Source organism: Priapulus caudatus, unplaced genomic scaffold (genome assembly GCF_000485595.1).
Source record: "Priapulus caudatus unplaced genomic scaffold, Priapulus_caudatus-5.0.1 Scaffold1045, whole genome shotgun sequence".
In the NCBI taxonomy this organism is placed as follows: Eukaryota; Metazoa; Priapulida; class Priapulimorpha; order Priapulimorphida; family Priapulidae; genus Priapulus; species Priapulus caudatus.
The window spans coordinates 56020-71180 of NW_014578106.1; the positions used below are offsets into that span (position 1 = coordinate 56020).

At 46.2% G+C, this 15161-nt stretch overlaps 2 protein-coding genes across 3 annotated transcripts in view; one reads left to right on the forward strand and one right to left on the reverse strand.

Annotated features, from left to right (window-relative positions):
- Positions 1–4422, forward strand: part of LOC106815117 (glucosidase 2 subunit beta-like) — an 18926-nt gene extending 14504 nt beyond the window's left edge. Inside the window, exons 13-16 of the mRNA XM_014819546.1 lie at positions 269–338; positions 839–1003; positions 1738–1837; positions 3192–4422. Of these exons, the coding sequence (XP_014675032.1) occupies positions 269–338; positions 839–1003; positions 1738–1837; positions 3192–3332 (476 nt within the window). The 3' untranslated portion in view covers positions 3333–4422. The remainder of the gene's footprint in view (positions 1–268; positions 339–838; positions 1004–1737; positions 1838–3191) is intronic.
- A 353-nt stretch (positions 4423–4775) lies between these two features.
- Positions 4776–15161, reverse strand: part of LOC106815116 — a 21971-nt gene continuing 11585 nt past the window's right edge. For both annotated transcript variants that reach the window (XM_014819543.1, XM_014819545.1), the window contains exons 2-5: positions 10092–10168; positions 7168–7330; positions 6545–6641; positions 4776–5565 (exon numbers count right to left, since the gene is read on the reverse strand). In XM_014819543.1, the coding sequence (XP_014675029.1) occupies positions 5046–5565; positions 6545–6641; positions 7168–7330; positions 10092–10168 (857 nt within the window). In that variant the 3' untranslated portion in view covers positions 4776–5045. The remainder of the gene's footprint in view (positions 5566–6544; positions 6642–7167; positions 7331–10091; positions 10169–15161) is intronic.

Sequence of the window (15161 nt, forward strand, 5' to 3'; positions counted from 1 at the left end):
ACACACACACACACACACACACACGACACACACACACACACACACACACACACACACACACACACACACACACACACACACACACACACACACACACATACACACACACACACATATACACACACACGCACGTATATATATTTTACCATCTGGCTGTGTATCAGTTTGAAGTACTAAGACGGTCGATATTAAATTTTTTCGAGATAAGGAGTATCCCGGTAAACGTGTGTTGTGTTATAGTAATGATGGCATGATGTGCTTTTCGCAGTTGCCAACGATGCGAGGAACGCATACGAGGAGGCGCAGCAGCAACATCAAACCATGGCAGATGAAATCAAGTGAGTCCTTCTGCGATCGTTTTCTTCGTGTTATCGTGGCATGTGAGCTAAAGAACACGTGCCACGTGATATCACCTCTCTAATCTTTGTTATAGTCTCTAGTACATAGCACTAGCATCTACAGTGCAAGTTGAATGCAGAGCTAAAGCAGACCCTTATTGTGATTGAAAAGTGCATACATATGGCTGATTCACACTACATTGCTCTCTCTTTGTGACAGTAGAGAAGCAAAATAAATAATAAAAATGCAGCAGATTTATTGATGAATATTCTCCAGTTTCCAACTAGTTAATATGTGCGCTCATTATACCTCTAACTATTGCTCCAAATGTTACAATTCTGTTGCTTTATTGGATTTTGTCACTGATGCCCATTTTTGAGTTATTGCTGTTTATTGGTGCAGCAGCAGGGCTTAATTTTCTCTAATGTTTTAGTTGCTGCTAGTTGAGTGCCGCAGCATTTGTGTTATAATAAAGCATTTCCTCACTTTGTGCTTACAGAAATCTAGAGAGGTACACGAAAAACTACTATGGCCAGGAGAACGAGTTCCTGCAATTGGATAAGCAGTGCTTTGAATACACCGAGAGGGAGTATATCTACAAGCTCTGCTTATACGATAAGGTGTCACAGAGGCCAAAGGCTGGAGGTGGTGAGACAAGCCTAGGGTAAGCATGGATACCTTCACTGTACACGTCCATGCTTTTGCGTTCTCATGCTTTCCGTGGTTTTCTTGAAATGCTCATGACATTTACGTGATGCGTGTGTGAGAAAGTGTAGGTTTTATTCATGCTTATATATCCTTTCAAACCCATATTTTTATAAGGAGGCAGAGGTGCATGTGATCAGTATGAGTAGAGAAACTTTAAGTGACTAGGTTGCTCATACTTGGTTTGCTTAGATCCTGTTCCAGTATAGAATCTGTGTCCGATTGGTTTTCATGCTTAAAATGTTCAAGAAATGATACAATGAATATAAAGGTAGTTGCTAGAGCTATCCCATACTTGCAAAAGGATTCACTTATTGTCAATTTGGTTAAATATTGCAAGGGAACTGGAGAACTAGGGAAATAAAGAACTAGCATAACTGCTGAAATACCACTAGAGCCACCTGTAGGCAATTCTAATGAATCTAGGAATGTGCTATTTAAAGCATAACATCATTGAGTAATTTATATCGTCTCTTAATTGCGAATGAAGCTTAAACAGCACTGGTGACTTATATTGACTGTACATTTTTCGATTCATTGTCATATTCGATGCTATTGTCAGTAATTTCGGAAAGGCACGACATTTACGAACGTATAACCTTTGCATATTTTGTATGGTATTTTTTAGACAACACATTAAGTGTCACTGGCAATGTTAAACTGTATCCAGTCAACAGTTAACCTTTCTTGCAGAGTCTGGGACAAATGGCTTGGCACAGAAGACAATGAGTTTGATCAAATGAGCTTCTCAGATGGTGTTCAATGTTGGAATGGCCCAAAGCGGTCAGCCAAGGTGAGCTAACATAAAAAAACATCTCATTGCCTGCTTCTAGCAAGAGTCCATTAGATCCCAGATGCCATCTAACCTACCTTGCCCTTCTATTCAGCCAGCCAGCCTGAATATAAATTTTAAGCACGCAGAGCACAGGTTACTTGCATTACTTAATGGCCTGTTCTAATAAGCTTTATATTCGGAGCAATTGGCTTTATTATGTGACCACTGCATCTCCTGCCCATACTGCACACACTTCCTGAATGAGCGTAAAGAATTGTACTTCGATTCCCGTAAACTTGAGTTCGATATTAGCATGGAAGCATGCAGACTCCTATATCCACGATTTTACACAAATAATTATTGTGCACTATGCAAGTCGTGGGGCCACAATCAGTCGTGTGCGTGCGTGCGTGCGTGCGTGCTTTCTTGCACGTGTGTTTACACGAGCTTGAATCTATACGTGTGTGCGTTCACGTGTGTGTTTGCACGTGTGTGCGTACAAGCAAGGTGCGTGTGCTTGGGTGTGTGTATGTGTACGTGAGTGACGTGTGTGTGGTTATATGGTGTGTCTGGCGTGTAGGTCATGTGCATTAGCGTGTGCACATCACTCGTGTGTGTGTATGCGTGTGGCGTGAATAGAAGTCTGGTGAATGTACACCTGGCATTTGACGAGGCATGCAGCAACCCAGCCTTCACCTATCCTGTGGGGAATCTACGCTAGCTTCATATGTACGCGCGAACGATGGTTTTAGTAAATGTTTTTGAAGCTGCACAAATCCTACGGATTTTTAAATTCTAAAGCAGTCCGCAGTCGTTACACAGAAAGAATTGCTAAAAGCCCCCGCCACATTCTGGCTGCAGTGCGAGTTTGACACGGTTAATGCCAGGAATCTTGCTCACATCCCTCCGTCCCCGATGTCATTTCTGCCATGTCATTCCATGTCATGATTCTATTGATAGAAAGACAGAGAGAAACACTTCAGTGAGTTTATGCACAGTGGCGTGCGTGCGGTGAGATTGTGTGTTGCAGAGGAGCATTTGAACGGCATTTACATGGAATTATTAGGCAACATAGAAAATATAAACATGGTGACTTTTGGTAGTGAATACAATTCGTGTTGATTTACCTATCATCACATTATAGAAACAGCCCAAGCGCCCATGGTTATCTAATGCTTGTCCATAAATCACACAAATAGTCTCTGCTAACTAAATACTATTTTGAACGCATTATCGAGAGCGCACTCGATAGGGAGACAGACAGAAACACACGCTTTTAGTTCTTTACTTTACACTCATCTTTCTGTTAGTTTGCGCACAGTGGCCGGCGTGCGGTGAGACTATGTTAATCGGCCGCTGTGTCATATTGCAGGTGATGGTGACCTGCGGCTTAGAAAACCAGCTTCTCAGCGCGTCCGAGCCGAATCGCTGCGAGTACCTGTTCACATTCACGACGCCGGCCGTGTGCACGATACCGACCAGGACGCCCGACTTACTCCACGACGAACTATGAGAGCCGACGAGCTCCAGGGGAAACGAGTTTGAGTGCTGCCATCTTGTGCCCAAATTTGAATTTAACTGTACTTGAGAGATCTCAGGACGTGCCTGCATGCGTGTGCGTAAGGCGCGTGCGTGTAGTGCGCGTACGCGCACAGGTGCGTGCGTGTATTTCTACCCGCGCAAAACGATAGCGAGCGACTGTAGACGGCCATTGTATTGTACTGCTGATGTACGCGTGGCAGGGAGAGCATTAGAGCAGAAAACGTTGATGCGTTTGTTGACAGGCTATCACGTCGTCAAAATTTGCGCGTTCGCTTTCCTTGGAGGTAATCGCCGAGGCAGGCAAAATAGTTACGAAACTGAAATCGTGCTTGACGTGCCATCGACGTTGCTGCAGTCTTTCATATAATGGCCTGCAATCACGCGTAGATTATCACCGCGTGCTGGCCTGGCGTATACTAACAATCGTATATCGGTGTGTGTATCAATCGTCTAACTCGCCTTATATAACGGTTTGAGTAAGCAGTTCGGGGTAATTGGTTTAATATGTGTTGCCCGGTGGTCGCAGTTATTCAGAAACCCGAGGCAAGGGGGTGAAATACATTTAGGTGGTGTCTGAGCTAACGGTTGGTGATCTCAGAGCATGCGGTTGATGTGTTAGGCTGGCATGCATTGTGAGTGTGTCAGTATAGCGGGAGAGATCATCGTCTGCGGAAGGTAGGAACAACAGCAGGACGGCGTCTTCTCTCTTGTCACATCAAATCTACTCGGCACGTGACACTTGGCGTTTCTATTTCCTCTTGTAACCGGTGGCATGAGCTATTTTGTCATACACGTTTTCCAGCTGTTCACCGTGTGTATTTCAACATTTTATATTGCCTGTGAATCGGTGGTGTGTGTTGCGGACCTGTATGTGTGAGTTACTTTCCGTTGAAGGTATTAGCATCGAACTTGCAATAAGAATTACTTACTCGCCCTTACTGGTTCAAAGGTTCTTGTTAATGTATACCCTGTTGTTTAGAGGTCAATTATTGTCCTCGACACTAATCTCTGAATCACGCATGGAAAAATCATAAACAAATTAAATATGATGATATAAATTACACACTATTAAGTTTTTTTTTATTTTAGTGCAAAAACAAAGTGATCTTCCATCTTCTGCAAAATAGATTAATTTTAAGTGGCTGTGATTCTTTGTTGCACATCAAGGAAATAGCACAATATACGTGTATAATATATTTCATTAAAATTATACGTATTATGTCACTAAAATATTACATAGTAAATTCTCCAAATATTAATATTTTCAGCATATCATACTTTATATAAATGTAAATTTAAAAGAAGCCTTAATGTATTTCTAAATAATTTTTAATATACATTAATTTATTCCTCAATAAATGCTGATTCTGGAATATATACGTATATATATATATAATATATATATATATATATATATTATATTCCATGATCTCTTAGATTAAGGCACTGAATCTTAACCACCTATAGTATAGTCAGGCACGTACATAAGACGCACCTTAAAAAAGCCTCTTGCTCTCTCCTTAATGGTAGTAGCCAAGCACGCGGACACGGAAAGAGAGGAATAGTGAGCGTAATGACAACAGTGAAAGCTGTCCTCGACGTATCGGGGGCATATCCTCGATAACCGTAGCTCGGCAGTCGCTGTAGTAACTGTCCTGCTGGGTTGGGGGAGCGAGGCTCTATATTATAGTTTGGTCGTGTAGCATTTGGACACCACTATGACTCGTATCGGTCGCTTGTTGTCCTCGTCGGCCGTCACCAGCTGCGCATGTGCCTCGTGTTCCTGCCTCACGCGGCCGGCCGCGCCCGCGCACACGGGCTCGTGCACCATGATGTCACCCGTGACGACATTCTTGAAGGCCGGATGTCCTCTGGCTGTCGTTAGAGCGACGGCTTTACCCGCCGCTTTTCCGTTGGGAACCACGGTCCCGTTTCGTTCCGCTCGTGCTTGCGCCCGCTGACCAGTGTCTGGCTTCGTACCGTTGGACAACGGGCGCTGCGTTTGACCGGCGGCGACGTTTCCGGCGCATGCGCGCGGCGATGACGCCGGACTCTGCACCTGCTGGCTCTTGGTCGACACATTTGAGCTGTGCCGCCTCTGTGGGTGCGTGTCTTTCTCTCGCGCGCCGGTAGGGTGCGCGTTAGGCGGCTGCTGCGGTGCTGCGTCTAGAGCGTCCTTGGACGCCTTCTTCGCTAATTTGTTTCTGGAAAAATACCGTGTTCTATGATTCGGCGCAATTTGCAGTTTCGCTCGCTTCCGCTAAGTAAATCGAAAATAACAGCTTCTCGCAAATTTGTCGGGAACGCGCAGGAAACTAAATTACGTCCTATATAGTTGCTGCTAATGACTCATCTGAACCTCGATTCGTTGTAGAATGGAAAAGTAATGATTTGAACACAGATTTCCTCTGACTATACAGAACTGAGTACTATGCAGTCGTTGAACAGCCATTTCTGTTTGCCTGCGAGCAATCTAATGCAATGACTAAATGGACATTAGTGATACCACTCACATAGACATTATACGTATTTTAATACGTAAATTTATAGTATAGAAATAACGTAATAGAGCTTTAATTATGGTCATTGCAAAAAGCTAGTTACTGTAACCCAAACAATGTTTATTGCCGTTTCAAAAATTAAACCAAACAAACTTCTTAAAACGTTAATGTAATTTCCTTGTAAAGTGTGACTTGCCACCTCAGTTGGTCTAGCAAAATTAGAGGCGTAGGCCCGCGAATGCGTGAATAAGGTTCAGTTTACCTGAGTCAATTTAAATTACGATACCATTATTTTTATTTATAACGGTATTAACCGATACAAATGTTCATTTTGTCGTACCTTAACGTGCTGCCATACATCAACTTTTGCAGGGAAAATTAGTGGGGATAGTGTATGCATTATAAATTTATTTATTGGTAGGCAATCTAAGGCGAGAGCGGCATTAACGCATATGAACGTGTGGCGCCTGAGCTAATAAGGAATGGACAAGGCAATTTCAGCCTTCGATATTTATCGCCCGCGCAATGTTTGGCAAAAATGAATAATAGACAGATACACATTGATTAACTATTTCTCCAGATTTTCCTCGAATCTCGAGCGCTTATTGTTAATCAACGCACAACACTTGCCATAAGCGGTCGAGTCGCATTGATTTAGATTGCAAATGGCTTGCTAAGTCACCTGTTATCGGCTTTACCGTCATTTCTAAGCTTGCCCCACATCATGGTCGTATTGTCACGCTGATGCTGCACGGCGTCACAAAACGTCTCGATGCTTCCTGAAATACAAGCCCAATCGTTTTAAACATGTTTTTGTTGTTGATAGTAGTGATGATGGTGATGATAATGGTGATGATGATAGTGATGATGATGATTATGATGATGATGTTGTTGGTGGTGGGGGTGGTTGTGTTAATTGTTGTTGTTATTATTATTAGTATTATAATTATTATTAACAGTAATGTCTATGTATCTCTCTGCTTGCTCTTTGCAACTGACTGAACTTTACCACCTCTCCCTTTCATCCACCCGCTCTCTCGCCCTTTCCCTCTCTCGCTGTCTCGATCTTTCGCTCCTCTTTTCTCTGACTTAGTGTCTTTCTATTTTTCTCTTTGTAATATACTGCACGCGTTTTCCTTTTCTGCAACGCTACCTAAGCCCAACGGTTACCGCTGACCCTGGAGACCTGACCACTCTCCCGCTCTGTCTCTCCTAATTATTATCCACCTCCTGTCGCATTGTCTTCGAAATTGGCTATTTGGTGAGCTGCGTGTTATGCGAAGATGGGAGCGGACGCGGACTCACTGTATTTTCCGTAGGTTTTCGCTAGAAACTGTAGCGTGATTATGAGTAGCGCAGCGATGACCATGCAGCCGAAGAACGTGGCCGATGCCATGCCAACCCAGCCGCGCGAGTCGGTCATGCTAGCCGGTGACGTAGTTGTCCTCATTGTTGTCAGTGGCGCGGCCTGTAACGGTAGATGGCGCGCGTCGTGAAAAGTACCCGCCATGGTTTTCACGTCGCGTTACCGATTCGCATGGGGTGACAACATGCAGACGGTTGGACGCGGTGTTGTTGGCCGTTAAGATAAGATGTGGAATGGGTGCTGAATAGCGCCCTGTAGATGATTGAATAAGGCGTGGTCTAATCGGATCCTGTACGTTATGGGCATGGGGCTTTCCTATACGAAACTCTTCTCTTCGCAAGGATACGTATTAGTGACTGTAATGCATGCCGACTAAATGATTAATGATCTACAATTTTCTCGCACGGTAATGTGTGGCGATAAGTATGTATACGTGTAATCTTACAATCTCCCGTTGCAGTTCATAATCGTCAAGGTAATGATAATTGACTTATGGTAATGATGTCGACTTTTATCGACGATGTTATTTTTATGGTTTTATGGACAATTCGTAGACATGGGAAATATGAAAATGAGAAACATTGCCGTTTAAGATTAAATTGGGCATGCCGCACGTGGGCCTGCATGGTTGCATGTCTGCTAAACGTTCAGATCACCGCCGTCTCGCTCTCTCTCTCTCTCTCTCTCTCTCTCTCTCTCTCTCTCTCTCTCTCTCTCTCTCTCTCTCTCTCTCTCCCCTCTCTGTCTCAACCTTCTCTCTCCTTCTCTCTAACTCTCTCTAATCATCTCTCTTTCCCTCTCTCTCCTCATCATCATCATCATCTCTCTCTCTCTCTATATTTCCCCTTTATCTCTTTCTCTCTCTCTCTACTCTCATCTTCTCTCGTACTCTCAATCAAATAGAGCCCAATGTCCTCACCCCTATCTCTCTCCCTCTCTCTCCTCCCTCTCTGTCCCATTTTCATGTACGTTTTCCAATTTTATTATAACAAAGAAATGTGAAGTATATTCATTATTATATTCCTTTCATTATCAATTTCATGCTGCTTAGGGCTGTTCGCATTCCGCCCAAAAAGTTCTAGTTGCTCGGTCCGCCACACAAAATCTGATATTTATTCACACAAGTATCTTATCTGTGCTACCAGTTGTGCGCCGTTGCGCGCCGCGCGCCGTGTTCCTGTGGTTTTTTCGTTGTCGCGCGCCTGCGATGCGTGCGTGCCTGTGCTTGTGGTTTTTTGTGGGATGTACTGTGTGTGGTGGTGTGTGTGTGGTGTGTGTGTGGTGTGTGTGTGTTTGTATGTGATGTATGTATTGTATCGTATATGTATGTAGTATGTATGATGGTTGTATGTATGTAGTTATGGTAGTGTATGTATGTATGGATATGTATGTAGTTGTATGTATGTATGTATGTATGTAGTGCTATGTATGTATGGTATGTATGTGAACTGTATGTATGTATGTATGTGTGTGCGTGTGTCGCGTGTTGTGCCGTTGTGCTGCGTGTCGGCGCCGCCGCACACTATTTTCCGGCGGGTTTGTGTGCGTGTGTGCGTCGTGTGCGTGTGGATTGCGTGTGTGCGTTTTGCTGCGTGACCGGAACAGCTGTGAATGTATGTATGTATGTAGTAGGTATGTAGTATTATGTATGTAGTACTGTATGTATGTATGTATGTATGTATGTATGATGTATCGCTATGTATGTATGCTGTGTGTATGTGGGCCTGGTATGTGCTGGTTGATGTGTGATATGTATCGTAATTAGTGCGTGTGTCGCCGTGGTGTGCGTTTGCTGCTAACCGAGTGTGCTGTGTGTGTGTGTGTGTGTGTGTGTGTGTGTGTGTGTGTGTGTGTGTGTGTGTGTGTTAAAAGGTTGAACAAATAAAGTTAACGCGTCTTGTCGTTGTAACGTTTGAAACAGCATTATCGACTTCCTTACTAGACTCCGACAAACGCGGTCGCTGTTATGTAAATCGAACCCTCCATTTAAATTTCTGTCATCGATTCCGTGTTAAGAAGCGGCCATCTTTCGTCTCACGTCTCAATTCTCTCACTTTCCCATTGAACTGTTAGTTGATAGCCAAGTCAGATCGACATCGTAATTGGCAAGTTCTTATTTCTTCGAACTCGACGCTTTCGAGTCGAGATGCATGGGCGGGCCGGTGTTGTTTCGTCAAAGTCACCTAGCTAAAACGCGACGTAAATTATTGATGCCCCCAGTAGCTGCCGCATAGCAACGGCAAAAAATTTCGAAATTGATTTGCGAGCAGTGTATAGCGTCGACGGGCTTTGCGGCACGGCATCCCGGGCGTCTACATCTATAATATGATGAATTCTTGAATCCGTTCGAGATTATTTCAGTTCGAAGCCGCACCGCCTCAGCATGTCTGACTACGCGGGGACGTGCATTCGACGCTGTTTGGTGCCACATCGAGTCATTATCAAAGTGAACGCACAGCCGAGCGGAGTCTCCCGTGGCCCGTTGTCATCGCATGCTAATTCGGGAAACCCCGGAGAGAGCGTTGAACATGCACGCGAGCGTGCTGGTCGCGCGCGCGCACGCGGCCAACACGCCCACCGGAGATAGTTGCCATCAACTTCCGCGGCCGGCGGAGTTAAATGCCTTCTCCCCCTCCCCCCGCGTTCGCCTCCTTCGCAGCGGCTCACGCGGCGTCGGTATAGTCCATCTGTGTAGGGGCCGATCATCTGCAAGCCGCAGCAGCCGGTGCGTCCAGTCATCGCTGTTTCATCGTCACACGTGTGCGTGCGCGCGTGCATGCGTGCGCGTGCGTGCGCGCATACGGACGTGGGCGTGCGTATGAGTGTTCTTTTGGGCGGAGGGTTGTCGCCCACCACTGCTTACCTTAGTCTCGTTGCGTTGTTTGATGACCGACTCGCCGTAATCGTTTCCTATGGAATATGCGGCCGCCATCTCCACAGCTGCAATACATACATAAAAGAATATACTAGTAGAGCTCGCGTCAATACTCGCGACCGTTCGTGCTACTTACTATACGCGGCTGCTTCGCCTGCCGTCCGCGAACCATGCACGTACCCGCGGCCGTACAGACACTGACGCCTGTCGCCTTAACGCTACATCGCGAAGCTTTTGATCTTATCGCAATATTCAGCTCTCGCGCTCTCTCTCTCTCTCTCTCTCTCTCTCTCTCTCTCTCATCGCTCTCTCTACTCTCGTCTCTCCTCTCATATCTCTCTCTCCCTTCTCTTCTCCTCTCGTCTCGCTCGCTCTGTGTGGGTGTGTTGGCGTGCGTACGTGCCGTGCTGCCGTGCGTGCGTGTGTGTCATGTCTTGTCTCGACCTGTCCTCCTCTCGTTATCTCTTTTCCTTTCTCTCCTCTATCTCTCCCTCTCTCTCTCTCTCCTCTCTCCTCGCTCTGGGCTCTTTTATCTTTCCTCTACCCTGCTCTTAACAGAGCTCCTCCCCCACTCTCTCCTCTCTCTCTCCCCTCTCCTCCCCTCGCTCTATGTCTATCTATAGATCTCTCTATCGATCTTATCTATCTGATCGTATCGATCTTATCTATCTTATCTATCTATCTATCCTATTTATCTTATCTATATACTCTATTATCATCTATCTATCGATCTATCTTCTAGCTACGCTAGCTAGCGTACTCTATCCTACTCATCTATCCTATCTATCTATCTATCGATCTATTCTACTAATCTATCTGTTCTATCTACTCTCATCTATATATCTATCGTATCTACGTTTATCTATCTATACTATATATTCCTTATCGTCATTCTATCATACTTATCTATCTATCTATGGTATCTAATCTACGGCTTAGCTTCCCCATCTATATAGCCTATCTATCGATCTTATCTATCTATCTTATCGTATCCTATCTATCTATCTAATTATCTATCTATCTATTATCTACTCTATCTAAATCTACCTATATCATATCTTTACTTTCTTTCTTTCTATCTATCTCTCCCCCAGTCAACGGGGCGAGGCAACGCGCATGGGACGATGAACGCGTTAGAAGCGCACCGCAGCTGTCGGCTCCACCGCCGGCAAGCCCGCAGGAGCGAAGCGAGCAAGTGACACGAGGCTCGCTCCATCGCGAAAAAAACTGTTACGAAAGTGCCGGTTACCCCGCTTCGTGCGATAATTTATGAGGCGTTGCCGCCGTGAAAAAGGCGGGCGGCTGCTGAACCGACGAGAGAGACATAGCCATCAATAACGCTCTACTCAATTACGCGTCTCTCTGCTGCCCAGAGTATAGCCGACTTCCGGAAGCACGAAGCGACGGGAGATTTACGAACGTCAACCGGTTGGTCCTGTCGGGACGTGATCCTGCGCACCTAGAAATGGGAAGACAGATTACAGATAAACAGCGTTGAAGGGGAGATGGATGGGATGGGACATCCGCAGTTTGTCCTTAGACCGCAGGTATTACGAAGGTATATAGGTTGTAGTGTGTGAGGTAGTATGAACATCAAAAACCCCGCATTCATGCATCAGTCCTCCACATCAACCCCGAATCCCTGCATCAGTCCCTCACTTCAAACCCGCATGCCTCCTGCATCAGTCCCTCACTCTCAAACCCGCATCCTGCATCAGTCGCCTCACCATCAACACCGCATCCCTGCATCAGTCCCACTATCAAAACGCATCCCTGCATACAGCCATACACATCAAACCGCATCCTTGCAATCAGTCCTCCATATCAAAACCCCGCATCTACTTGCGCAGCTCTCCACTATCCACAACCCGCATCCTGCATCGATCGCCGCACACATCAAACCGCATCCTTTGCATCACAGTCCTCCATGCTCAAACCCGATCCTGCATCCCAGCCCAAACATGCAGCCCGCTCCCATGAATCTAGCCCTCACATACAAACCGCATTTGCCTTGGATCGGGAAGGTATTTCCTCCATATTCAACCCCGCAGACCTGCATCCAGTCCCGCCACACCAACCCGCATCCAGGCATCAATCTCCACGATCTAACCGACAATCATGCAGCCAGTCTACCATCAAGCCCGCTTCCGTGACAGCAGGTCCCACACATCAGCCCGCAGCCCTGACTGCCGTCCACCATCAAGCCCCATCCTGCTGCATCAGGTCCACACAGCAAGACCGCATCCTTGCATCAGCCCTCACATATAAAACCGGCATCCCTGCGAAGGCAGGCGCCACACATCAAGCCCGCATCCGTGCAGTTCAGTGCCGACCACATCAACGCCCGCCATCCCTCGCATCAGTATCCACACACATCAAGCCGCATCCTTGAATCAATTCCGAGAACTGTCGACACATTAAAGCCGATCCCCTGATCAGCTCCATACATTCAAAACTGGCTGGTTGTATGCGTCCGCTACGAGGTGATATGTTCGCTTCCCGCTAAATTGCGTCATAAAACACCTCACGTCCGGGCACTTCAACTACTCACATGCCCGCGGGCGCTGGCGGGCATCGTGCGACAGCGTCCGTCAGCGCCGGACTGCACGGCGTCACCGTGGGGACCAATTGGCGCGCATCGCGGAACAGCTTGCTACCCGCATGCACGCAAACAACACCGCGGTACGTACTCGCGCCCTCACTGGCACGCACTGCCTACAGAGTAGCGTCGACAACTGTCTCGACGGTTGTGTACGTGTTACGAATACACTCAATATGCGCGCAGCGACGCAGGGAGCGTGGAAAGCCGTTCGCGAGTCTGCCGGCGCACCGTAACCACGACCACAGACGCAAGACGACGCGGACGCACAAACCAACGCAGTTACCGCGGTGCACACGCTCGTCTGTATAGCTCAGAGGTCAGACGGACCCGGCAGCGGCGCGCGGCCAATAGACGACTCCTTGCTTCGTCGGCCGCCGACTCGATCACGGTTGACGGCTTCAATCGACGACGGTGAATTGATCGGCGACTCGCAACGAGCGATACCGGTCAGATACAATAACAGTTCGATGCAGCGGCCAGCGGCTTTCAAATGCAACGGAGGCCCATCGATGCTCCAGGTCGGTTACTTCTCCCTCCGCGCGATGACGACGTCGCCCGTAGATTACGTGTCGGCCATACATCCGCCGCGTGTCGATGCATACTTTCGCGATTGATATAACATGAATCTATCGTGCGAAACGATGCGTCAGTATATGATCCGTAAACATACGTGCAGCTTTTGTCGGATCTCCACTCGGCGGTTCGCGTAACGAAGCATATGTAATCGCGACGCAATTCGTCACACCTGGGCATAGCTCGATGAACCACGAATGCTTCAATCTGAACAATCAACGCGATCCACTTGAACGTTGAAATGATTAAACGATCTGTCTCAATTAAACCCAATCAGATCACGATCCAAGTTGAAACGTATTGAATGATTAGACGACTAGACTTTAATTAACCCAAATTAATCACGATCACATTTCGACAGTATCCTGACTCCAGATTAACGACGACTGTTACAGTTTGACAGCAAGATTTACTCGACTCAATTGAAGTAGGTTGGAAGATATAACGACTGGTTCAATTAAACAAACTCAACCTCGGGCGATCACATCGAACGTGTTTGACATCGATTAAACGAACTCGGTCAATTGCAAACAACTCAATATCCCTTCCCATAGGGATCAAGCGAGCAACAGCTCGAGACAGAGCCGACCATCCGGAAGCCACGGCCATAAATTCTCGAATTCTTGCGAGTTGTGACAAGCAACTCCAAAATAGCAACCACGAGGATGCCACGTCGTAGGTGACGGAACTGACATCGGGGCCAGAATCGGATCACAAGCCAAGTGGGAAATGCTTACCCCACCTTATTCGGTAGTTGTAATACTTACCCCACCTTATTCGGTAAAGCCGGTTGGCCAAGTGGGAACTATAACGAGACCGGTGACGTGGAAGAAAGAGCGCGGTCGTGGGTCCGAGCCACGACGTATAAATAGTGGGAGACGCCCCTCCTCAGGAGCTTTAGTTATAGTCAGGGCTGTTAGGGCTATATAGGGGTTGTTTGGTGCAGATTCTTCTAAAAGTACCAAATTTGGTCCAGAGATAGCTTATACCATACTATTACGATTTCTGCCGGGCGCCAAGAAGGGCGCCCCCTGGGGCCGCCATATTGGGCAAATCCAAAATGGCCGCCATCTGAGCTAAAGATCCAGTGTAGTTCCAAAAGGGAAAGGGCTAGTATGATAAAAGTTTATATATTTATGGGGTTTTCGGGGTCAGAGAATCTGATTATGATGTTCTTACATCGATTTGAGGTTTCTTTGGGCTGTTACAATGGTCAAATCCAATATGGCTGCCATACGGGCAAATGCTGTGATGTGTATACTTAGAATTTCTAATCTCTTTCTATCTTTGGGGGGATGTAATGTTGGGATGAAACTAATTTGAGGGTTATCAATTATTAACATGCACACATAAACATACTGACATACATTATCGTAAGGAAATAATAAAAGGAATGATTTAAGTACCAAATATTCTTGTAAATTTTTATTCTACGAAGCTCAAACATGGTGGACAATGGTGGACATGGCTTCAACAAGAATTATAATTTGCTTGATTTGTCTATTCCATATTAGTCATCTATTCCTACATGTATGTTAGGTTAACATAGTTACAGTTACACAGTTGTGTATAAAGAGACAAATACAACAGGCAAGGTAGGCTTTCCGATATGGAATCTTTGGTTAGAAGTGATTACTGTCATGGTTTGTGTCCAGTTATATAATCAGTAAGTTCGACTGGGCACAACAGTGCTCTCGATATATGTATGGCCTGTGCCCATACATTTTAGCATTAAGTCACACTAGTCGTTGCTGTCAACGTTGTTGCTACATCCGCTCTCGCATTTGCAGAGCATCGTGCACCTGACACCGGCGCGATTGCACTTGCACCTTCCTGTGCATGACTTGAGGCAGCTGCAGTGCAGAGCAAGCGTCACGGAGTGT